Genomic DNA, 25,155 nt, shown 5'->3' with positions numbered 1-25,155 from the left:
CACATAATAAACAGGCCTCTGAACGCCCTTGTCTTCTCGCATCAAGACAAAACTGACGGCGTGAGGAGCTACCGCCAGATAGGCATACAACACCTCATCCACTTCAGGGCTAGACATGATAGGTGGTTTAGATAAATAGTCCTTCAACCGCTGGAACGCCTCGGCGCACTCCTCGGTCCATTCGAATCCCTTCCATTTATGTAACAGACGGAAAAAAGGACGACACCTCTCAGCCGACCTGGAGATAAACCGGTTCAAAGCGGCAGTCATCACCATCAACCTCTGCACCTCCTTTGGATTTCGAGGCGCTTGCAAATCGTTAATGGCCCTAATCTGATCTGGATTCACCTCAATTCCCCTATGGGTCACCATGTACCCCAAGAATTTCCCGGAGCCTACACCAAAGGAACACTTCGAGGCGTTTAGGCGCAACCTATGCTCTCTCAATATCCCGAAGATGTTAGTGAGGTCCTTCACATGTTCAGTCACTACCTTGCTTTTCACCACCATGTCGTCAATGTAAACTTCAATGCTTCTGCCCAGCTGTGGCTCAAACATTTTAGTCATCATGCGTTGATAGGTTGACCCAGCGTTCTTGAGACCGAAGGGCATCACCTTGTAATGGTAGTTCCCAACCGGGGTCACGAAAGCGGTCTTTTCTTGATCATCGGTGGCTAACGGAATCTGATGATACCCCTGAAAGGCATCCAAGAAACTCATCCTAAGGTGGCCCACAGTTGCATCCACCAGCTGGTCAATCTTCGGCATAGGAAATGGGTCCTTGGGGCATGCCTTATTAAGATCCGTGAAATCCACGCACACTCGCCATTTCCCCGTCTTCTTCTTCACCACCACCGTATTGGCCAACCATTGGGGGTAAAAGACTTCCTTGATAGCCCCAGCCTGTTTCAGTTTAATGACTTCACTTCTGACCGCTTCGACATGCTCCTTCGACGGTCGCCGAGGGATTTGTCTCCTAGGGGGAATGGCAGGGTTCACATTGAGCCGGTGACAAATGAAACTTGGGTCTACTCCTGGGGCTTCATACGGGTCCCATGCAAAAACGTCCACATTGGCTCGGAGGAACTCCAGCAAACTCGCCTTCTCTTGCAGAGGTAGCTTAGCCCCAACCCGGAAGAATTTTTCCGGATCATCGGCGACAATCACCTTTTCCAGATCTTCACATTCCACCCCATTAGTTAGTATGTCTAGACCTGACGCTGGGGGCTTTAATTGCTATGAATCATTGTCGGCCGTAGCCGAGGTTTCGGCCTCTGGCCGATGTTGAATGGCCGCTACTTGGCATCGCCGAGCAGCCGCTTGGTTCCCCACTATCTCCAGTACTTGGTCTCCGGATGGGTACTTCACCTTCTAATGTAGGGTGGATGAAACCGCTTTAAGTGTGTGAAGCCAAGGTCTGCCCAGGATGGCCGTATATGGGGAATAAACATCTACGACAATAAAATCCACCTCTACCACCTCCGTGCCTGACTGTACGGGCAACCTGATTAGCCCCATAGGAGTGACCAACCTTCCTTCAAAACTGACTAGAGGGGAAGTATAAGTTGTCAAATCCTCCTGTTTCAAACCTAGCCCCTTGTACAAATCCGGATACATCACATCCGCTGCGCTCCCCTGATCAACAATCACTCTTCGGACATCGTACCCACTAATCCTCAACGTGACCACCAAGGCATCCTCATGGGGTTGTATAGTTCCAATCAAATCTTCATCTGAAAAACCCAAAATCAAAGGGACACGCCTCTTGGCCCTCTTCGATGCTTGAGAGCGATCCTCAGCGGGGAATCGGGACACCGACAACACTCTAGTGGGGCAAGAACCAGTTCTTCCCGGGGCCGCAAAGATGACATTGATCGTTCCTCGGGGGAGCCTTGACGAAGCATCCCCCCGCACCTCAGAACCTGTCTGGCTCCCCCTTCCGCTGGAGTGGTGCAAGAGTTGTTTTAATTTCCCTTCTCGGACCAATTGCTCCAGGTGGTCCCATAAATTCCTACAGTTGTCTGTCGTGTGCCCATGGTCTTGATGGTAATGGCAATACAAACTCGGGTTACGTTTCGTAGGTTCTCCCGCCATCCTGTTTGGCCATCTGAAGAATGGCTCATCCTTTATCTTTTCCAACACCTGCTGGACAGGCTCCCGAAACACTGCATTAACAACCTGGGCGTCCGCCGAGGTCGGCTGCACAGCGAAATCCCTCCTTGGTCGGCTATTATTATAACGATCCGACCTGAAATCCCTTCTCTCCTGAGGTATCGCTTTGGCCTTTCCCTTCCCCTGAAGTTGATCCTCCTCTATTCTTTTGTACTTCTCTATTCTATCCATCAACTGGCGCACACTGGTGACAGGTTTGCCCGTTAAGGATTTCCTCAAGTCGTGGTCAGCTGGGAGACCTGCCTTGAAGGTGGTTATAGCCACAGCGTCATTCTTCCCCCCTATCTCATTAAACATTTCCCAGTACCTATCCAAATAGCTCTTGAGAGTTTCGCCCTCTCGCATGGACAAGGTCAACAAAGAGCCCAGAGGCAAGGGAGTTCTGCTGCACGTAATAAAGCGAGCGCCAAAAGCTTGGGTCAGTGCTTTGAAGGATCCAATAGAATTGGCCCTTAAACCATTGAACCATCTCATCGTCGTCGGATCCAAACTCGACGGAAAAATCTTGCACATCAGAGCATCATCCCTGGAATGAATAGCCATCTTCTGGCTGTAATAACTTACATGTTCCACCGGATCCGAGTGGCCATCATACAGTGAGAACGTAGGTTGATTAAACCGCCGAGGATGAGTAGCATCATCAATGCCTTTTGTAAAGGGTGATCTGGAAATTTGGCTCAGTGCTTTGTTCATCGCATCATTTCCCAAGCCCCTGCTTGTAGGACTTTTACGCCTCCGCCTATGATGACGCTCCTCCTCGTAGGAGAAAGTCTCACTCTGCGGGGTCCTCGACCTCCGCCTGTAGCTAGCCCCATCCGACTCCCCGGATGATGGTTCGGAGCGAAGTGATGAACGCTCCCGTCGTACATGGCGTAACTCTCTCTTCAAATCCGCAATCTCACGTTGCAGGTCCCCATCATACTTCGCATGGGACACGTGACTCTTCCCGCGTGTACGGGTTCTCGTGGTATGAGTGGTATGCACGCTCCCCTCCTGGACTTCCCTCCGTTCGGGACTCTTTCGAGGACCACCGCGCTGAGAGCCCCTTGACTCCGCCTGATGCGGGCTAACATCACCCTGATGCAGCCCTGTTGCGGGGTGAGGCGGTTCCACTCCTTCCATCGAAAACGTTGTATTAGAGGTTATACAAGCTAACACAAGCTCTTCCCACAGACGACGCCAATTGTAAGGACACGATTTAGTGACGAACCTAACAGTATTGGGTTCACACATAAAAGGCCCAGACAATACAATTTTTAGAGCGTGGGTGTAAAGAACTAGGTTAACTATAGCATTTCCCTCCAAGATTTCCCTTAAACCAGTTTCAGGTACAAGGTCGGTCTCACAAATATTTTTCTTCGGTGAATAATACCACTTTCCCTTCTTACTTTCTTCTCTCTTGTTTCTCTTTGTTTCTTCGTCCTCCTCTTTTCCTCTTTTTTCCCGATCTCCGTTTCAGGTTCTTCTTTTAGTTTATATACTTCCCTTTGCGCTTCATCCTTGCCGCACACGTGTAGGTTGGGTTCGGAGGATTTCTTTCTGTCCCATCTGGCACCTCCTGGAACTTCCTATGGGCAGCTGTAAGGCTGCCTTCCCACTGTTCAGGTATCACCTCCACATTAATACGGCCAGAGAGTTGGTTGAGAGGTCATTAATGCGGAGGTAGCTGTAACTTCAGATATTTGTTTGCCTTATCTCTTTCATTTTTAGTCGGCTACTCTACCCTCTGAGATGACCGAATTCGGAGCTCTAATCGTAATGAGCCCACGTCTTGATCGTCCTCGGAAACGATCGTCCTCGGACGAGTTATGCCGAGGACCAGGGTATCCTCGGACGGGTATACGGTCTCTGATGGGCCACTGGCCCAACAGTCCTGACCCCATTCTGAACCCTAGGGGCCCATTAATCGAACGATCCCCACAGTTACAATACACAATTTTTAAAAATAAAAATACATTTGTTAAAATTCAATGTTTATAAGTAAAAGTACCTTTTTTTTGTGTTTGACTTTTTTTTTTTTCTTTTTTATTTAAAGAAAGTACGGGTGAGTAAAGGTAGCACTAGCAAGAGGGAACCCTTATTTGTATACCATGAGGTCTAGCTTTAAATGCGGCCCATAGAATGAATGCTAGGATTTTCTGAAGTGAAAAGAGAAGAGAAAGGAGAGAAATTGAAGCACACAGATCGCCAATTGTTGAAGACCAAAATGTGACAAGGAAGCCTGTTCCATGAAAAGTAAGGAAAGACCATGGGCCTTAGCAAAAGAAGGCCGAACTCGTGAAGTTAAGAAGGACCATAAAGGCCAAAATGCACAAAAAGAATGAAAAAGAAAGAAAAAAGTAAAAAAAGAAGAGGATTCAGACTTAGGCCACGAGCGGGATCTCCATCATCTAGAAAGAAAACCCTTTAAGAGAAAGCCTAGAAGATCCTGAGAAGGACGTGGGTAGTCTATAAGATCATGAGAAGGAGACGGGCGACCCAAAATATAGTATGGGAACAAGCCACTCATATGTATCCTTAAAAGATGGAAAGATTTGTTAGATGTCCTATTGAAATCAACAGGCAGAGATAAGTGAGAGGGACAAGTGGTGTCCTCGGGTTTAGTACTTGAAATAGGAACCGAGGGATCTCGATCAGCGTAGAGGACATGTAGCAAATGAGAGGATGGTCAAAGGCTTTCCAAGCTCACCCATTGTAATAAGGAATCTATGCCATTTCTGAAAAAATGCCAAACCAAGAAGAGTCAACATCAAGGCCCTAAGACCTTGATGTGTCCTTTTAAAGCCTTGTGAAGAGGACCTTGGCTGACACATGGGAAAGCCAAGGTGTATGTTCAAATCCCCAGCAAAAGCTATTAAGTACCTAGCAAACCAGGTATCATCTTTGTAACCCATGGTCCAAGCCCATGGGATCTTGAATTGGTAGTAAGGGAGAAATGGTTTGGTTGGTAGGGGAGTTATTTTTGGTAAAAAGAGGATCTTGAAGTTTTCCCTTAGTTAATGTATTTGCTTGGAATACATGAACCAAAGGCCTATATCAGTTCCTCCATGTGCATGGCATCTCCACATAACTTCCTCTTAGTTGTCCTTATCAATCAAAGCTGTCATCCATTATATTGAATATATTCCACCTATTCCCTTGATTTTCCAAGAAGGCATCTTCCATTTGTAGCTAAAGTCAAATACTCTTTTGAGTTATAATTTCCAAAGTAAGCTAAAACTCTGCCCAAGGAACTCCTTCAAATTCCTGTTAGAGGACATGGTTTTACCTAGTAGACCAAGGACGTCCTTGCCTGGGGGTCCCAAACCATGTCCACTATAAAGGGAACACCAAAACATAGCAAAAAGGGGGTTCAGGGGAGATTTCTAAGAATTATAAGAGTTCAACAAGGGAGAGGGGAGAAAGAAAGAATAAAACAAGAGCCAAGGAGGAGGACTTCGTCCCATATCCTTGAGATCCTTCAAAATATCACTTAGCCTCTAAAGAAACTTATAAAAAAAACATGCACACATTAGATATCACTCTCTCCCACAAAATCCTCCTTACTTGACTACCTTTAAAGGAAATGTCCAAGTAAAGCTACTTGGACTTGAGTTCCAAATCTCACAAGTCTTGTGCAAAAGCACTAAGTTTTTGAGAATTAGGGCCAAGATCCTCGTGGCTGACTCATTTTTATGAAGTTCATTTGCATATATGTATATGTTTTATAATGTAAATCCTAACCTGGGAATTAACAATTACTTGACAATATTTGTATTGTATAGTTCTTATGCAAAACCTACAAAGGTAAAGAAAAAGGACAAAATCAAGTAAGCATGGAGGAAGATCCTGTGGCCAAGGAACTAGCATTTCAGGTTCCCAAGTTAAAGGCCTCATGGTTCAAGGAACCAGCGTTTTAGGTTCCACGGATTAAAGACCTAGTACCCCTGAGAACCACGACATCACGCTTGGGGAACCACTGGTGGAGGAATCACTGCAACATCTTTCCCAAGGAACCATCATGGAGGAACCCAGTGAAGGAACTTTTTTTAAATGTTTACATAATAAAAGATAAACCCTAAATACTCTATTTTTAACTCATTTTCATTGTGAATATTATGAATAATATTATTTTACTCATTTTGTAAGGATAAAAGGTCATTTTAAGATATTAAAACACTTACAATGATATTTTATTGCTTAGGAGGAAGTCGCTTTTTTGCCTTGTGGAGCTCTATGTGACTTGCACACAAACCGGTTCATATAACGACCCCAATAGGCCGCAGAGAACTTGACCTAGTTCACCAACAATCAATCCTCCATCTTTGGAGGTCTAGGACCCTTTGTCATCATTGGGCCTGGGTACCATCCAAAATAAGAACCCACACCAACTTAGACATGTGATGTGTCAATTTTCTGAATATTAGATTTTATCTATGGCTGATATTGAAGCTATTGCATGGGACCTCAATTCGAGTGGTTACTATTAAGTAACAAACCCTTCTTTGGCAATACACCCTACACCATTTAGTTTACAAGTTTTTGTAGAAACACATGTTATGTTGTATACTTGTATTCATGTGTGCGTGTGTGTATATTTATTTATTTATTTATTTATATACACACACAAACTATTAAAACCGATCTAACCACAGGTGAGTTATGATTCAATGAGCTAATTATGGTATAAGAGTAATTAGAGAGGGGGTGGGGGTGGGAATGATTCATTATTCGTCTATATAAATGCATTATACATTTTTAGGAAATATCTATTGGGACCTTTATTTGAATTTATAACTAAAAAAAAAATTACCAAAAAATATAAGGGAGAGTGGTGATTTTTGAAAAGATGATCACGCCCCCTTCCCTACGCCCTAAGTGTTTAGGATATTGGTTTGGAAAAGACATACATATATTTCATTTTAGAACTAAAGAGAAAGAGAAAGAAACATTATAATTTATTATTGACGAGGTTAATTGTTTAATTATTATGTTTTAGAACTCAAAATTTATAAGTTTCTCTGTAGTTTTTTTATTGGTATTGTGGCGGGCGAAAAGTGGAACAGATAAGTAGGGTTGGTTTTAATCCAGTTATTATTCGCTCACACAATTAATTTATAGAAATGGGATGCAAGGTCAACCTTTAAGTACTCGTTATTAGACAAAAGGTGAAATTCAAATCAAAATTACGTGTGTAGTGATTAATATTCAACTGGAAATAGCTTAAAAATGGCTAAGTGTTCGTCCTCGGGTTTAGTCTGAGGATGATGTTACAATTGGATGATTTCTCTCCCTCTTTTCCTCTTCCAACTGGACCTTTCATTGATCTAGGTGCTTCTTGGCTTTATATAACTTAGCAAAGATGAATTTGGATCTTATATTTTGAGGGTTATGAGCATACTTTCTTGATACTTGTCCCATCAAGATCTTACTAGAAGGTTTTTACACTAGAGTATTAGTTATGGGAACATTATTCATGGTAATTTCCTCATTAATGTGGTCAGTTAAGTAGTTGCAGTGCATTTAATGCGGAGGGGATGGCTGCCTTGTCCTTCTTTTTTCTTCTCTTCCTCGTTCAATACCAAGTTACCTTTGTCCCCCCTCGGACTGTACCATGCTCCCTTTATTCCTAATTCTCAGCCTTTCAAGGTTAAGTAGGAGTCCTCGACGCCCTTATCAACTACAACAGTTTGAACTCTTTATTAGTTAGATAAGTTCTTTCTAAGGATACTTTGCAAAGTTCACCTCCTCGAAAATGCCCTTACTTATTTTATTAACTGCTTTGGATCCTTGTCCCCCCACAGGTATTTAATATGATATTGGTATGAGTCATGGAGATAAAAAGAAAATTTTGATGATAATTTTTGAGTGTTTTGTGTGTGTTTCTTAAGCTATGGAAGTTTAGCTAGAGGCAAATAAATCTTGATAAATGAAAGTGTTTTTAGGCTTTTTTTTTTTTTTTTTTACTTCCAAATAATTTTCTGTTGTTGAGATTAAAAAAAAAAAAATTGTAAAATATTTGCTTGTGTTTGAGATAGGGTCATAAACCTAGAAGGCTAGAACCCTTTATAACAAGAGGATATAAGTATTAAGTATACTAGACTTATCATATGCGCTTTGTGTGTGCGATTATATATATATATATATATATATATTGGATTTAGTGAAATAATGTTTAAAAGTGAGATAGAGATTGTGGGAGTAAATGATTCGAGCACATTTTTAGGTCATGGGCCTTGTTTGAGGATGATCAAAGATCCACATATATGTTAACCAAAGTCTGACACGTGGACCAAGTTTGAGGAGGAAAGACGTCAAGATCATTCAGAAACAAACAAAAGTTGTGAATGAGAGGTCCGAGGAGATAAGGCAAATTGGTTCGCCGATCGAGAATCCTGAACAGCAAATGCACCTCAGGAGTACTTTATATAACTCTCTACACTAGAAAGTAAAGTTTTAGAGAAGATAACAAAGTCGTGCAAGCAACGGAAGGGTGAAATATCTGGGAAGGTGACTACCACCTCCACATTTAATGCACTACACCAATTAAACTGATCGCATTTATAAGGAAAAGACACCTGAACAATGACTTCACAGCTTAGAACTTTCTTTACCACCTCCAGAAGGGCCTTAATGGGAAAAATATCCAAATTGTTCCCCAAAGACGTACAAATGGAGGGTTGAGATGCAATGGAATAGACTATATAAGGAAAAAAATCCCACAGAAATAGGGGATGAACACCTTACAAGATAAGAGAGAGAGAGAGAGAGAGAGAGAGAGAGTATGGCATCATTTTGTAAACACATCACCCTTGTTTATTAATAAGAAACACATCCTTGGACTTGCTTGAGGAGGAGCTTATATTGAATTGTTATTCTTTTCACTCATACTAATCACTTCGGTTCTATTGGTCCTAAACTTGTAATTTCCTTAGCATTGCAATTGATTCAGAAGCCTACTTTCTTAAAAATACATTGTGTTGGGCTTGGCTTGAAGGACTAGGGGCCACTATTCTAGGTGGGCTTGAAGCATTGCAATTGATTTAGAAGCCTACTTTCTTAAAAATATATTGTGTTGGGCTTGGCTTGAAGGACTAGGGGCCACTATTCTAGGTGGGCTTGAGGTTTTTTTTTTTTTTTTAGTCCTTATAGAGATAATATCTTAATTTTTAGGATATTTCTCTACATGAGAATTGATAAAAATTTAAAAGCCTAAAATTTAGGAGTTCTAAAAAAAATAGTAAATTATTCTTTTAACAAATTTGTGTTTTTAAATTTAAAATTATTTAACTAAAAGACATGGATATTTTAGTGAGTTTAAGAATTTGTATGAGAATATTTTAGTCCACGATGAAACCCAAATAGAAAATTCTTTTATTAATAATATAGATTAATCTAAAGTTTGTTACCAAAAAAAAAAAATTACTCTTTTGATCAGTTTATGTTTTTAAATTTAACATTATTTAATTTAAAAAATATGAATATTTTAGGGAGTTTAAAAATTTGTGTGAAAATACTTTAAAAAAAAATTATTTTATTAGATTAATAATGAAGTTTGTTACCAAAGCAAAAATAAGAAAGTATTAATCATGAAAACTAATCATTAATTCACGGGTTTGAATGAGATTTGATTGGTCAAAAGTGAAGTGGAGGTAACATGGATATTGGCTTATTTACCAAAAAGAACATGACTGGCAAAAAAAAAAAAAAAAAAGAACAACAAAGAACATGGATATCGGCTGGCTCGATTAACGTGACAGTACATTCACTGCATTGTCTCACCTTTATGGAATGTTTTCTGGTCAATGCTAGTAGGAAAGGATTTGAAATCTTTCTCAATTCGTAAGATTCAATAGGTTGATTCGGCTGTCTTTTTTGTATCAATGACAGTATCGTCCTCTGATCACTTTAATTTGGTCCAGTCAAAGTCATTGGATACTTCGTACATACTTTTCTTCTTCCTCTGGACAAACGACTCTCTCTCTTCTTCTCCTTTTTATTTTTTCTTGAAAAATGTTGCTCGTGGAGCGTGGGGTCCGTCTTGAAGTGATTTTGATTCATGTAGCATCTCTTTGTTTTCTCGTGTCATACTGTCATCTCCTGTACATTTAGGGTCCGTTTAGGTTGGATTTATTGTTGTTAAAACTAAAAATTGAAAATACTATAGTAAAATAATTTTTAAATATATAAATAGTATCGTGAAACATTTTTTTTAATATTTTTTAATACATGAACAGTATTACTACCGTACATAAACAATATTACTACAATAAATGAACAGTGATTTTTTCTCTACACAGTAACTTCATGTGATTTTACTATTCTTGTGCTATAAAAAAAAACAAAAAAAGCCCAAAACGCTGAAATTGAAACGCGCAAAACACGCAATCCAAACGGCCTCTTAGATTTGAAAATAACTGTGCTGTAATTGGACAAACTCAAAAATCAACCTGAAAAAAAAAAACATTACAGGATAAAATATTATTTTGGTCTATAAATGTTATTAAAAGTTTGTTTTTTATCTTTAAATTTTAATAAATTCTTTTTTTTATCTAAACTATTGAAATTTCATTTTTCATTCCTTAATTATTAAAAATATTTTATTTATATTTTTAAAATTTACTAAAAGTTTGTTTTTCATTCCTACATTATTGAAAAAAGTTTTTTTTATCTCTATTTTTGTCTTTAAATTATTAAAAAAACTATTTATAAAGTTTAGGTAAAAAAAGAACTTTTATTAAAATTTAAGAACCAAAATAGTATTTTATCTAAACATATTTTTTTTAAAAAATTCATTAGTTTTTATATTTACAAAAAAAAAAACATATAATTGAGTCAAACATTATGGTGCGGTTTGGATTGGGCGTCTACGTTTACAAGTTTGCGTTTTCTTTCCCTTTTTTTTTTTTTTTTTCCTGCACTTGTTTATGCCTTTAGAGACAAAATCTACTGTTCATGAATAGTACGTGCACTGTTCATGCACAATAGCAATACTGTTCACGCACAGTAGTAGTACTGTTGATGCGGGACCCACAACCACTTTATTAAAAAAAAATATTAAAAATGTGTGTTACAGTACTATTCACATATTTAAAAATTATTTTGTTACAGTGTTTTCAGTTTTCAGTTTCAGCAAAAATAAGTTTAATCCAAACAGACCCTATGTCTTGGACCGGGTGGATGGGTGGTTCATGGATTTAGGCTACTTGGTGGTGGCGGTTTGATGTATTGATTGAGGTGAGGTGGGTCAATTAATGGGGACTCTACAATACTATTTACTAAGGTGGCTCAATTAGTGAGGACTACTCTACTAAGGTGGCTCAAATTTAATGGTCTAAAACTCTAAGAACATTCTTATCAAATCTTTTAAAAATTTTAGCATTTAGTATCTCAAAAAATCACTTTATCAATTTTAATATCTTATTTTACACAGGGGCGGCGTTATGTAGAGTTCAGGGGGTTCAAATAAACCCCCTGAGCTGGCATTTTTTTTTATAATAATTAATATTTTTATATTTTAATTTTTGATTTGTCCCTCTTAAAATGAAAATTTGAACATCCTGGCCCTAATTTTTTTTTAGTACAATTGAAATAAGCTTAAATATGATTTTCTTAATAATATTTTGGTCTTTTTAAACACACAAAAAAAGCCCAACAACAAAAGTAAAAAAATTTTCATCTTAAACATAAAAAAAGCCTATTTAGATTTTAACAAATTTGAAATAAACTAATAGAAAATTCTTAGTTTACATTGCATATATATGATTTACATTGTCTCTAAACAAATGTGTATTGTACATTTTTAGCAAATTTGTATAATATATTACACACATTTGTTTAGTTTACAATATAAATCTTACATTGATAGTACAATATTAACATATCGTTGTCCTAAACTAATAGATAAAAGTATTTTAAATAGTAATAACTAAAGTTCACTTTATGAAAATAATTAATATGTTCATTATATTAAGAAATAATGTGTTAAATGAACTTATAGTTTATCTTTTATTCTTTTACTCATGCATACTATGGGCAAATATGTAATAAGAAATTTTTGTAAAGCGCAAAATTCATCTCTTACCCAAAATACATCTTCTTGTTAACCCCCTAAGAAAAAAATTCTAGAGCCGCCACTGATTTTACAATACACTTTACATCAAAGGTTCTATTTTTTTACCACTTCATTTGAAATAATATAAACAACTTATTAAAATAATAATAAAAAACTACCTCTATAAACATTAAAAGCATCGCCACTTATCTAAGGAATATAATAATATTTTTTGTTATAAGATTTGAGCTACAGATAGTAGTCTACTATAGCTCATATGTCAAAATTTATAGGAATAACATCTTTGTTGTAGGGTGTTTTTTTTGGAATAAGATGCTAAATTTTGACTGTTTAGCTTTTAAAAGTCTTGTTGTGAATGCTCTAATGTGTTTGGTGAAATTGATGGCTTTTGGGATTTGATTGAAGGTGCTTGAATGCTGGGTTTGGCGTTTGATGATGTTATTGGGACTTCAATGTGTTTGAAATTTTGAATGTATTAAGGTGTGTGAGGGTTTGGAGGTGGCTTTCTTAGATGGGTTTTGTAGGTGTTTTATGTGGTTTCATTTAAAGACTGACCATGCCTTTATGGGTGGTATTAAATCTATTGAACAAACCAGGATCACAATAGAAATAGATTCAAGTTATGGAAAAAAAGTTGAAACTATAATAACTAAAATAAAAATAGACTAACTTAATAGATTAAAGTTAGAAGATGCAATATGTGATTTAACCTAAATAATGAGAGAAGAAATTTTGTTTCAAGAAAAAAAAAATGGAAGAAGAAAATTAAAATAAGAAATATTACATAATTACTTCTCAAAATAGTTATAACAAGTTGAATCTTAGATTCTTCTCTAAAAAATAGTTGAATCTTAGACCTTATCAAGAAATTAAAGAAACTATTTTCATACAATTAATTATATATATATTTTTTAAAATTAAAAAATTGATGTGAAACAAAGAAGTGAAGAACAATCAATGCTATGAATTGTTAAATTAAATGCATGATGTGCGGCTTTCGGCTATCATGGTACTTGTATAAAGTACAACCTCAATAAAAAAGGAAAAACGTATTTTAAAGCAACTTGAATTATTGAATACTAAAAACAAGAAAAAAAATCAGAAACTTGAAAATTGAAGAATCAGTTAAATAAAATTAAAAGTAATGCTAAAGTTATAAATTATTTTACAATATTTTTATCAACTATTTTTGTAAGTAATTTTTCATTAATTTTAATCTAAACTAACCACTAATATCATATTTTTATTTATAAACGACCCTAAAATTTGCATCTCCAAGACTCCAACGTAACTTTTTATATACTATTGCATTAATTTTCACCTAAACTAACCACTAACCACTAATAATAATGCCATGAGCGCACGTACTATTTTTTCCTCTCACCCGAGTGAAAGTTTGCGGTACTGTAAAATTAAAGTTGAAAAGAACTGGACCAAAGAGAACCGTAGGGGAGCCGATTCTGGAAGCCGTACTATTACTCACTGAGCTGCTACAACTGCAATGCCCTTAAGCCTAGTACTGTCTGTGTGTCTGTTTTAGTAAAAGAAAGCAAAGAAGTGATTTGACTTCACAGTCCACAAACACAAACTACAAACTCTCTCTCTCTCTCTCTCTTTGTATTCGTCACTTCATTGTTTGTACACGAGACTCGGTGTAAAACTCCATTCAAGCTTAAAACCAAGCTATAAAACAAAACGAAGAGAACCCAGAAAAAGTAACAAAACAAAAAATGTACACAACCAACAAATCTCCCCGAATTTAGCTTTGTGACATAACAGGTCACACAACCCACAAGCATGGAGTACAAAAGGATCCAAAAACCTCAGGTCCCCCCCCCTTTTTTTTTTCTTTTTGTTTTGTGAAATAAATGCAATAGTATATAAATTATACAAGTATACAATAAAATATTATGTATGTAATGTTGCCTTTCTTGATTTTACGTTTCCCAATGCATTTGTTGTCATTGTCAAAATTATCTGATCTGCTAGTGTATGAGTATTTTTAGTTTTTTTTTTTTTTATAAGAGAAAAAGAAAATGGTATTATAGGGTGGAGGATTGTCTCCAGGAAAGTTGAGGACTATGCTTCTGGGAGTGGGAGTGGAGAGGAAGCGAAAGGAAGGAGAAGAGCTTCAATCTGATTTCACTTCCAGATCTCATTCTTTAGCTCAGATTCATGATGCAGGTACTTGTATGACTTTTTCTCTTTTTCTTTGTAATTTTTTTTTTCTCTGGAAAATATTTTACAATCTAAACAAGCGGTGCCTTTTGGTTTAAACTTTAAAGTTTAAAACTTTGAATTTTGTTATAAAGGGTCTTGAGTGTTCACTTTTTCTAAAGTGTTTCAATGATTCTTTATTTTACTAGGTAGGTTAGAATAGGAAACATTTTATTAGAAAGGAAAAGAGTAAAGAGTGAGTTTTTGAAATCCATTAATTAATTATGGAAAACTTTGATCAGGTGGTGGTATGGGTTCTGATCATTGCAAAGATGTAGATGTTGTGAGTGTTCTTCCTGAATGTGCTGCTTCGATTACAGCCGATTCATTAGGTTTGGAGATAATTAGTGACCGTAGAATGAAAAATAATACATTAGTAAATTCGAGGATTAGGACCCAAGAAGACCCTTCTTCTTTGGATTATGATAGTGGCCATGATGGTATGAGTGTGTCCTCGTCAGTTTTTGAGTTTCAGAAGGCTGAACGAGGTGCCCGGCGAGTTCCCCTTGGATCATTCTCTAAACCGGCGCCATCCAAATGGGATGATGCCCAGAAGTGGATAGCGAGCCCGACTTCAAACCGGCCAAAGATAGGTAATGTTGGATCACGAAAGGGAGGTAATGTTGGTTATGGGGGCTGGCAGCCGTCCACGAAGGTTGTTGTTGAAGTTCCAGATCAAAGCGTGGTTGCTTTTGAAGAGCCTGATACAAAGCGGATTGATACAACTCAAGCTAAGTTGGAGTGTGGGGGAAATAAGTTTGTCAGTTGGGAGGCTGACCACCCATATCCAAGTGCAGATTCATATGGCAAACCCATCCTCATGATTGAGAACTCTGTTGGAGAGTCTGCAAGTAAGGATATATTATATTAAGTTTGATTCAAATTCTCAGTAGTCTCTCACTATCATGTTTATTTTCAAAGTATTGTGTTTTGTTTGTGATCTTTTGGATACTTGTATTCTTTGCAGAAAAATATTTACTCTTCCAAGAATGCAATCCCAAAGGGAAATATATTGTTCTGTTTTCAAGAACAATTTGTAATATGCTTTCTATAATTAGTCATCTAATGTTGTGGGCCATGTGATTACCTTATATTTGCTTAAAAGAAAATGACTAGACATCTGTGTTTGTCTTCGTCAGGGTCTAATGCATTTTAAGAATGATGACTTTATCATTTCCTCTGTGGTATTTCCATATCTCTTTTAGTTTGGACAAGTTAGGAATTACCGAATTAAACCGCCTGAATTCATACTTTTCTTGTTATTTCATTAGTTAGATTGAGCTGCTGATGTAACCAAAATTATAGCCAATTGAGTAAGGTTCTGGCTGAAAAAATGTGTTCTCTGGACCAGTGTGAGCAGCAAGTAGCTTGAACTACACCAGAGAGAGAGAGAGAGAGAGAGAGAGAACTTTTGAGCTCTATGGTAGACTTTCACATCCTATTGGACATGTAGATCCAATTGACTGCTTTAGTCTTCTCTCTGGTACTGCTTAGGTAATTGTTGTCTGTTTAGTTTATAGTATAATTTATTCTTTAAGAAATTTAATTAAAGGATCTGGCAAGAGAAGAATTCCAAAGGCACAGACATGATCACCCCCACTTCTTATTGTTCAGTGGTTCGCTGCAGAAATATATGTTGAGAAGCTGGAGCCTTTGGAATGATCATGGGCCCCATTTTGGTAAAGCTTTTTAAAATTTCATTGTCTTAGATCAAAGTTAAGTTTTCACAGTGGTGGACTTTTCAATATTCTCTGAATCATCTACTAAGTTTAGTAACACTCTTGAATTTAAGTTTGGTAGATGGTTGTATAAAGTGGCTGTGCTAGTGTTGCTGGGGATGAAAATGTCTAACCTACCTTGTACAAAATTTGGTAGAAACTGACAGGAATGCAGTCCTCTTTATAAAAAAGACAGTTTATACTGAAATATAATAAAAGATGAACAGCTAATGAGACATGGAAAAGTTGGTCCATTATTGTTAAAATTGTTCTAATGTCTGGTGATTCCTTCGGGAGAAAAGTATATTTTGTAACAGCAAACGTATTTTAAGCAATGTGGGTGTTGTTCCTCTGAATATGAATATACTTTCATGCAAGATATTGTAGAAAATGCACTACATATAATAACTTGGAACTTACTGGTTTCTGTGCATTTTTCTTTCTTTACTTTTAGCAGTCAACCTCAGCCGGCATGATTCATCTGTGGCCATACAAAGTGCAACTACATTTCTACCACCCCCCCCAACAGCTCGGTCTGTATCAATGAGAGATATGGGCACTGAAATGACTCCTATTGCAAGCCAAGAACCTTCCAGAACTGGAACTCCTGTGAGGGCAACAACACCAATGCGCAGCCCAACTTCTTCTAGACCATCTACTCCTGGCAGAGCTGCCCCAGCTTTGTCTCCAACTGATCCACCAAATGGCCATCCAGATACTCACAAGCATGAGTTGTCCGAAAAGGAGCTACAAATGAAAACTAGGAGAGAGATAATGGTCCTGGGGACACAGCTGGGTAAAATGAACATTGCTGCCTGGGCTAGCAAGGAGGAGGAGGATAAGGATGCGTCCACTTCGCTAAAAAATATAACAGGAGAAAAACCAGCTAAAAGTGTCATTGAGACACGTGCAGCAGCTTGGGAGGACGCAGAGAAAGCCAAGTATACGGCCAGGTAATTTCGTACATAGAATATATATATATATATATTTTTCATTTCATGTCTCCTTGGAATTTCAATATGGATGTCTAATATATATTCTCACACCTTTTTAGTTTTTTTAACCCTTCCTTTGGTCAGTTAAATAGGGCTGTAAACAAGCCTAACTTGTCAAGTATTGCATGTTAGAGCTCAAGATGACAACAAAAGTAAAATGTTGAAGCTTGGCTCAAGCTTGAACCAAGCCTGTAACCGATGTTTGAACTTAAGCTCATCAAAAATTCCAAAGCTTGAACCCGGCTTGGCTCAGCTCGATTCAGTTGTCAAGCCGAGCTCAAGCTCAAACTTAAGCTCAATATCAAGCTCTTGAGCTCAAGATCCAACAAAAATACATTATCAAGCTCATATTAAGCATATTATCAAGCTCATTTGGTTTGGAGGGGTGGTCCTAACTCCCAATGAATTGCCCATATCTAGAGCATTTTTTTTTTCCTTCTGGGGGGTGTGTGTGTGTTTGCTTAGGCACAGCTTGTTCATTAAACAAGTCTAAATCTAATGCTCAAGCTTGACTTGCATGTAAATAAACAAACATGAACAAGTTTTTTGTTGAGTTAAGCCCAAATTATTTATGAAAAACTTGGTTCATTTACAGCCCTATGACATTAAAGGCCAATTAGGACTTTGAGCTATACAAGAGGGGTATCCCTCTCTTTCCCCTTAGATCGCTTTTCCCCTGGTGAGGCAGGGTTTGTTTTCAACTTCCCACACATGTTCTCTCACTCACACCTTTATTCAGTATATTTCAAGTGTTAACAAGCGACTGGTTTAGGAGTGTCTGATTCTTGTCAACAAAATAAAAAGGTTCACATATATCGAATTTGACAAGTTCCCAGAATTTAGAATGAGTGGTATCTACAATATATTATTGTTTTTTGGGTGATATGTCTCAAACTGTTTGGTATCTTCTATATATCGCTTTCAAGAAATTTTTTTTTTTTTTGAAAAATGGACTTGTTTTCCTATTTTTTATTAAAGTCAATGGTCGGTCAACAGCTGGTCAAAAGTTAGTTTTTAGAGAGAGAGAGAGAGAGAGAGAGAGAGAGAGAGAGAGAGAGAGAGAGACGTTTATGCTTTGAGATGTTGACTTGCAGTTGTTGCTGCAGCAAACACCAATGCAGAAAACATTTTCAAAAAATGTTGTGTTAATAAACAAACAGATGCCTAAATGATAGGTCCTGTATGTAAAATTCAAGAAAACTACACATTGGAAAATACAAAAGACAGATCATGTAAGCCAGGCTGTGGTAAATGACTCTGTGAATTGCTATTAAAGCGTGTCTAACAAACGATGTTTATAATCGTTTAGTGGATCTGGTAACGGTTGGGACATGTGTCTCAACAGGGTCACCTTGTTTATTGAAGATTGTTAGAAGAAATTTTATTTTATTTTTTTCTTATATAACTGTTCACAAATGGCAATAAACAGTTTTAACTGATGGGAAACTCCCTTAAGCCTCTGTCAAGTATAAACCCAGAGCACGATTGTATAGTTTGGTTGAGATCAATAATACACAAGATTTCTCTGATTTTCTTTTCTCTCTTATCTCTTGTTGTACTCTCAGTTTATTTTTTATTCCTTTGTCAATTTTTATCAAGCGTTAGGTATAGGGGAACAAGTGAATCTTTGGTTCATTGTATAATCTAATTACCTTTGAAGCTTATTGAGTTGTACCAAGTAGTATTATGCTTTATGCTTAGCGCTATGCCTCTTGGATATAGATACATATGGAAATGCTAACATGTGCTTCGAGTGACATAAGAAAATAGCTCAAATTTTCTTACTGTAGTCAACTGGATTGTTGGAGCAGCATACTTGTTCACAGGAGCATCAGCCATATAAAGAAATAAATGCTGTTTTTTTTTTTGGTTAAAAAAAAGGGTAGAGGGGGCCAGTGTGGCTTCCCTACCTGGGAGTGACCATAGTAGCACTCTACCCTCTCCCAGGCAAGACCCCATATGCTTGGTCAAAATAAATGTATTACATGTGCTTGAAGTTGTTTTTGTTACCAATTTTCAGTTTGTGGTCTGACATGGCAAAGTCATGACTTCAATTACCTAGGTTCAAACGTGAAGAGATGAAGATTCAGGCATGGGAGAATCATCAAAAAGCTAAAACAGAAGCTGAAATGAGGAAAATTGAGGTACTCTATATTTTCTTTCTATAAAAACTTTTGTTTTCCTAGCTATGCTGGTTTCATTCATTTTGAGATGTCTTCTTTCTATTGTCTAAAATATGAACCCTAGGAAAATCAACCCTGTAACTTGGTTGTTCTGCTTCTATATAATCCGCCTGCATGACCTCCTCAATATCTGATATTTTATATCCACCCAAGTCCTTAGGGTGAATGGTTCACTAAATAACTTAATTCTCTTATTAAAATTGTGGAAACAATACTCATGTGATGCAAGCCCTACATTACTTTGAATATAAAGGTTAAACATGTTGCCAATAGGCTCTAGCTCAAGTGGCACTTTCCCACAAGAGTCGGTAGAGGGTGAGGTCATAGGTTTAAAACCTTCTAACTGTAGTGTAACTTACCAATTGAAAAAAAAAAAAAAAAAAGTTACCAGACAGCAACTGGGCATACCACTAGTAGGTTCTACCTTCCATGAGCATCAAAACTTTACTTATTTGGTTGTGCTTATAGATATGATGGATGCATCATATTCTAATCATAGTTGGACTTGTAACTTTGATGCCGGATAATATCAAATAGGGGATAAATGGAAAAACTGAACAACAGGGAAAATGATAAACCCTAAGAATCAGCACTTAGGGGCTTGCCTGGAATCAGCACCTAAGAGTGTTTGGCATCAACACCAAACAAGGGAGAAACACATTCTTAACTCGTAAAATTTTTATTCAAATTCTAGTGTCGTTCAAGCTTACCGAGCCTTAGTTAAATAGGGTTTCAAGGATTACACTTTTTGGAAATATCCAATTAAATCCCATGAAACCCTCAACATTAAAAACCCAAATTCAAAATTCAAATTCAAAAAACAAAAAACAAAATAAAATCTTAATTGATTTTGGAGCTCCTTGCATCAAACTCATCAGTTGCAATACCAATGGTATTGAATAGTGCTATGTGAACTAGTTTATATAAAAACTTAAATTATTTTGGACAGCTAGAAATGTGAAGGAGTATGTATTGAAGCCATAAAATAAGGTAAAACTAACATCTTATTTCACATAAGATGGTGTAAAAATTCTCTTTATGTTAAAGTGTGTGTGGCAGCAGTACTAGTACATAACAAAATTAAGTTTTTATTTTTTATTCCCCCTCTAGTTTGAGCTAACCAAGCTGTGCCAACTGTTAATGCCTCCTATTTGGATTTGAAGTTCTCAATAAAGCAATAAAGATACAGATTAAATTGCAGAGTTGCATTGAGATTTATTTTAATGTTTATCTTAAGAGCACAGAACCAGAAAGAGGCCTATAATATGTCAAAATCAAGGAGAATGGCAAAGCTCACATATATCTTGTCACACTAGGCAAATCAAACCCTGTGACATCCTCTTCTGTTTGTTGCAACTAAATGTCAAAGAAAATGAATTTCTTATGAGTTATGAGTTAGACTAAGCACTATCAATCGTGTTTAGTCTTGATGAATGCATGTATCATAGTGGTAAAGTACATGCAGAATCAATGACAAGTAGTTGGTAGTCAGAGTCAAATCTGGGATTCTTTCAGCACTGATATGTGGTAATAGCCACATGGCATGCAGGTGCCTAGCTACAGCTCCCTACAAATCATAATGTTGGGTACTTGGGAAATTTTAAAATAACCTTTGTTTGATTAAATCTGACCTGTCATATTTAGAGGTGTAGATTATCAAAGTTTATTAGATTTGAATTTGCTTAGCAAAATTTTGTGGGGAGGGGGAAAGAGAATTTGATAAATAAATGTTGCAACATGCAAATCACATTTTGAGGTGCATTTCTAATTCAGTTTTTGTACGTTTTTACATATCTATTGAGTGTGCAAATTACATTAAAAATAGTGATTATTAAAATGTGGAGAATTGGGGATTCTACAATAAATCCTTCGGGTTGTAAATTGTTAGGAAGACCAGAGAGAAGGGGGGGGGGGGTGGAGGGAGAAGCAAAGTGAATAGTATCACACGTATTTTCTTTCAGGTTCACTCTAATACCGAAAAGGTATTTGTTGGCTTTTCTAAAAGCCTGGAAAGCTGATTTTGGAATTTCACTGGACTTCGGATGAATGCTTTAAATTTTCTTGGACAAGCTTTTATGGGAGCATGTTAAACAAAGAAAATCAAATCCAAGTAGAACCTTCTAATATAGATGAATGGTTCTAAAAGATTTTTTACTCTATTCTGGGGAGATCCTTCTGTTTATTGACATACTTCTCATATTGGTATTCCCACAAAGTAAATCCTTACTGTGAAAAACTCTTTAAAGGGGCAGTATGATGCGTCTTGCTCTTTTTTTCATTTCCGGATCCATGTGTTAGGCATTCTATTCTCAACTTTGGTTTATTCATTTTTTTAGTAGGCAAACCAACCCAGACATCCATAAAAGATTGAACTCGTGACCTCACCCTTGCCCCTTTCTTTATTGGGGAGGAGATGGCAACATGCTATTCTATTCATTGTCATACTGGTACATGCTCTAGATCCTATACTATTATTTGAAGTTTGGGAATGTGTGGTAAACAAGGAATGCATTCTCTAGGGTGTCTTCACTTGGAATCCTGGAGTGGCTGCTTGTCATGACATGACACAATATGGGTATTTACACTATGCAAGTGTGTCATGCACCTGATGCTGTATTTGTGCCCAACTGTGTTGAGGACTTGAGGTAGAGATTGAAAAGAAATTCTTGTACTTATATTTGAATGGTCATCAGTAACAGCCCCCTGCCTTGTCATGAAGAAGGTTTTTCTTGCCTTGAAATCTTTTGGACTTTAAGTATAGCTAGTTATTTTTGTTTGCCACCTTTCTGTCTTTGCCGCTTCAATGAGCTTGAAAATGAATACTAGATAGCCTCTATTAGGTCAACATGTTTGAGTTAATATCTGTACTTATCACAGGCTTCTTGATACATGAGTATTCAGTATGTTCAAATATATCAAATAGATGGTAAATATTGAAGCACATCATTTATGATTGTCAAGAACTTTGTTAACTTAAAATACAAGCAAGTCCTGCCTTCACATCTATGATATTACAGAAATCATTCGGTTAATCAAGACTGACAATGTGTAACTTTCAGGTAGAGGTTGAAAGGATGAGGGGACAAGCGCATGATAGGCTTATGAATAAATTAGCAGCTGCAAGGCACAAGGCTGAAGAAAAGCGAGCAGTGGCAGAAGCAAAGAGAAATCAGGAAGCTGCAAAAACCGAGCAGCAATCAGAATATATTCGCCAAACTGGTCGCATCCCATCCTCGTTTACCTGTTGTGGTTGGTGCTTTTAAAATTTGAAATACCCTTTGTTGAGTAGGCTTTGCCTGTGTATCTTGTCTTAATTTTTTTGGCATATGCTTCGTGTATATCATGTTCTTTATCACATATCCTGTGCGTCTTATAGATCGTGTTGATATCAAACAATCCTGGTGTAAAAACAAAGACCTATTTTTGCTAAAGCTTATGAAGAAAATTTAAAGTACTTCAGAGATCAGACATAGCAAGCATTACATGGAATAAATCAATGTTAATATGCACGCCGCTAACCTAGACAATTGCATCATTTCACTTTAAAAACTGGAAGAAAAAAATAAATAAAAATCTGGGAGTGTTTCAAATATGAATACTTTGCGGGTTAGTATATGAGAAAAATAAACAAACAACTTGTGTAGCAAATGCGTAAGAAAATTAATCAAGGCAATAATAAGTGCGTGTGAAAGCAGAAGCAGTCACCACTGTCTTAATTCAATAAAAAAATGGTAACCGAAGAAGACTCAACAACAGACTCCAAAGAATGATCTTACAATTCAGGCATGCTAATCAGTGTCCGGTGTCCCTAAAACCTTTTTGGGCGGACCAATTTGCACATTTTACATTAATATTAGAGTCATAGTTCATGGTGCAAAATGCTAATTTGAAAAGTTTAGGGTGTAAAGCGTAATCGAGATATAGTTTAGAGTAGTAAAGTGTAATTACCCCATAATTTATGTGACATCTTTGATGGAAAAAGTATACTTACAACCCAACAACATTTGAAGAGAATGACTTTTTTTAATGAGTTGTGTAACTGGTTTAAATAACACAAGAATAATCATATAAAATCACCATGTAATGGATTGGAGGAGATTTCTCTAAATTGGTCTTCCCATATTAATAAAACTCAATTGATGCTAATTCCCGAACACTAGCAAGGTAAATTCATCTCACAGTTTCGTTCTTAAAAGTTATAGCACTATCTATATAGTGTTAACGAAATTTATCGTTGTCATAATCAAACCATTCTTGGACCAATTAATCCACCTTTGTTATTCGAGTAATGTTACGGATATAAACTATTTTACAATATTTTTACAAACTGTTAATGTGATTTTAGTATTTTCCAAATAGTTATTACAAGTAAAAATGTGATGTTAGTAATGGGCCCATATTAGAACTTGTAAAAATTTCTCACATCAATAGTTTGTAAAAATGTTGTAAAATAGTTTGTGTTTGTAGCATTACTCTTGTTATTCAGGTTTCATCTTGGAACGTATGGCTTCGGATAACTTTTTAATTCATAAATGTAGACACCTAAAAGGAAAATGAGATATTAGCTAGCAATTAAGCAAGCTGGATCTTGATAAAGGAGATACTTTATCCCTTTATCTCATCATTTTATGCCTCAAACATCTCTCTCTTTCCTCGACCAAGTTGTCCATTATCGTAAAATTCATCATCCACTTCGGGGTTTTATCTCACGTCTGTTTTGTTTTGTTTTGTTAAAGTAGTTATAAAAGACTAAAAGGCTTTGTTGTCTCTATTAACATAATATTGTACATATTCAAATCACTGTTTAGGAAAATATTTGGGAATTCATATTTTGTCTACTAGAAAATCCAATCAACACTACCAACCACCTTAATTAACTCACCTCTTCTAAATTACTCCTTTTTGATAGTAGGAAATTTAGGGTCTGTTTGGTAATGTTGTTTTAATAATGTTATTTGTATTTTTTGAAAATACGTGTAAGTGAAAAAATGTGTGAAAATATGTATAATATTGTTTAAACATTGAAAACTGTTGTTTAAACAACAGTAACAAATGGGCCCTAAATCAAGGACCATTTAATTTTCAAAGAAGCAAATCTTAGAGCAACAAATTAACCTTTTATCAAAAAACGTTAGTTTAAACTTTAAAGTCACATCTTCTCTCCATTGATCTCCCTTCCAAAGTAATTTCTTATCCCCCAGGAACGCACACTGAGTTATATACAACTATATTCAAAACAAGAATTCAGTTGTGTGTTCCGTACAAAGTATATTGTTATCACCACTCTTCTAAACATAAGGATGTAATGTAATAATAGCTAGAACAATGAATCTAATACTCTCGCTGGATTGCCAGGGACGAACCCAAGTGGGGCCAAGGGGGCCCGTGCCCCTGGGTCCAATATTTTTTTAGTTATAATATATTTTATTTTTATAGTTGGCCCCCTTCCAAAATCTTAGGCTCTCATTCTCCTTAATAAGTCTAACTAATCTCACTTAAATAGCAACTATCCAATAAAAAAACTTAACAAAAATAATAAAAACATTCATAATGGTGATTTTATTTTAGAAAAAAAAAATTTTATCACCTTGGCCCCACTTGGGTTATTAGAGAAGCTAAAGTTATTTTTTTTGCAATTATAGTAAACTAGTATAAATACCAGTTGATTGTAACAAGTTGTTAAAAATAAAATACAATATTTTATTAAGATTATATCTCTTCTTTCAATTAAAAAACTCAAATTCTCTTACTTCCTTTATTATTTTAATAATGAGTTGTTTATATTATTTTAAATGAAGTGATAAAAAAATAGAACA

General features: G+C 36.5%; 1 protein-coding gene across 4 annotated transcripts; it reads left to right on the top strand.

Annotated features, from left to right (window-relative positions):
- The first annotated feature begins 13,764 nt into the window (after positions 1 to 13,764).
- Positions 13,765 to 22,805, top strand: LOC115981775. Of its 4 annotated transcripts, none has more exons than XM_031104126.1 (6): positions 13,765 to 14,053; positions 14,275 to 14,410; positions 14,686 to 15,294; positions 16,619 to 17,114; positions 19,219 to 19,300; positions 22,399 to 22,696. In XM_031104126.1, the coding sequence occupies exons 1-6, from the start codon at positions 14,024 to 14,026 to the stop codon at positions 22,600 to 22,602; spliced, it is 1,557 nt and encodes a 518-aa protein (XP_030959986.1). In that variant the 5' UTR covers positions 13,765 to 14,023; the 3' UTR covers positions 22,603 to 22,696. The 4 variants fall into 4 exon arrangements, with proteins under 4 accessions (XP_030959986.1, XP_030959988.1, XP_030959987.1 ...); XM_031104128.1 differs by having other exon boundaries at positions 13,766 to 14,053; positions 14,294 to 14,410; positions 16,616 to 17,114; XM_031104127.1 differs by having other exon boundaries at positions 13,767 to 14,053; positions 14,252 to 14,410; positions 16,616 to 17,114.
- The last annotated feature ends 2,350 nt before the right edge of the window (positions 22,806 to 25,155 follow it).

Source organism: Quercus lobata, chromosome 3, assembly GCF_001633185.2.
Source record: "Quercus lobata isolate SW786 chromosome 3, ValleyOak3.0 Primary Assembly, whole genome shotgun sequence".
Classification (NCBI taxonomy): domain Eukaryota; kingdom Viridiplantae; phylum Streptophyta; class Magnoliopsida; order Fagales; family Fagaceae; genus Quercus; species Quercus lobata.
The sequence above is the reverse complement of the archived record's forward strand: the minus strand, read 5'-3'. Positions and strand labels throughout refer to the sequence as shown.

What these genes read in the sequence shown, in the direction of transcription:
- LOC115981775 (XM_031104125.1), top strand. Translation starts at nt 14,024, where the DNA reads ATGGAGTACAAAAGGATCCAAAAACCTCAG. An exon ending in AGCTCAGATTCATGATGCAG is followed by an intron (nt 14,411 to 14,685) that starts GTACTTGTATGA and finishes AACTTTGATCAG; the next exon opens with GTGGTGGTATGGGTTCTGAT. An exon ending in CTGAAATGAGGAAAATTGAG is followed by an intron (nt 19,301 to 22,398) that starts GTACTCTATATT and finishes TGTAACTTTCAG; the next exon opens with GTAGAGGTTGAAAGGATGAG.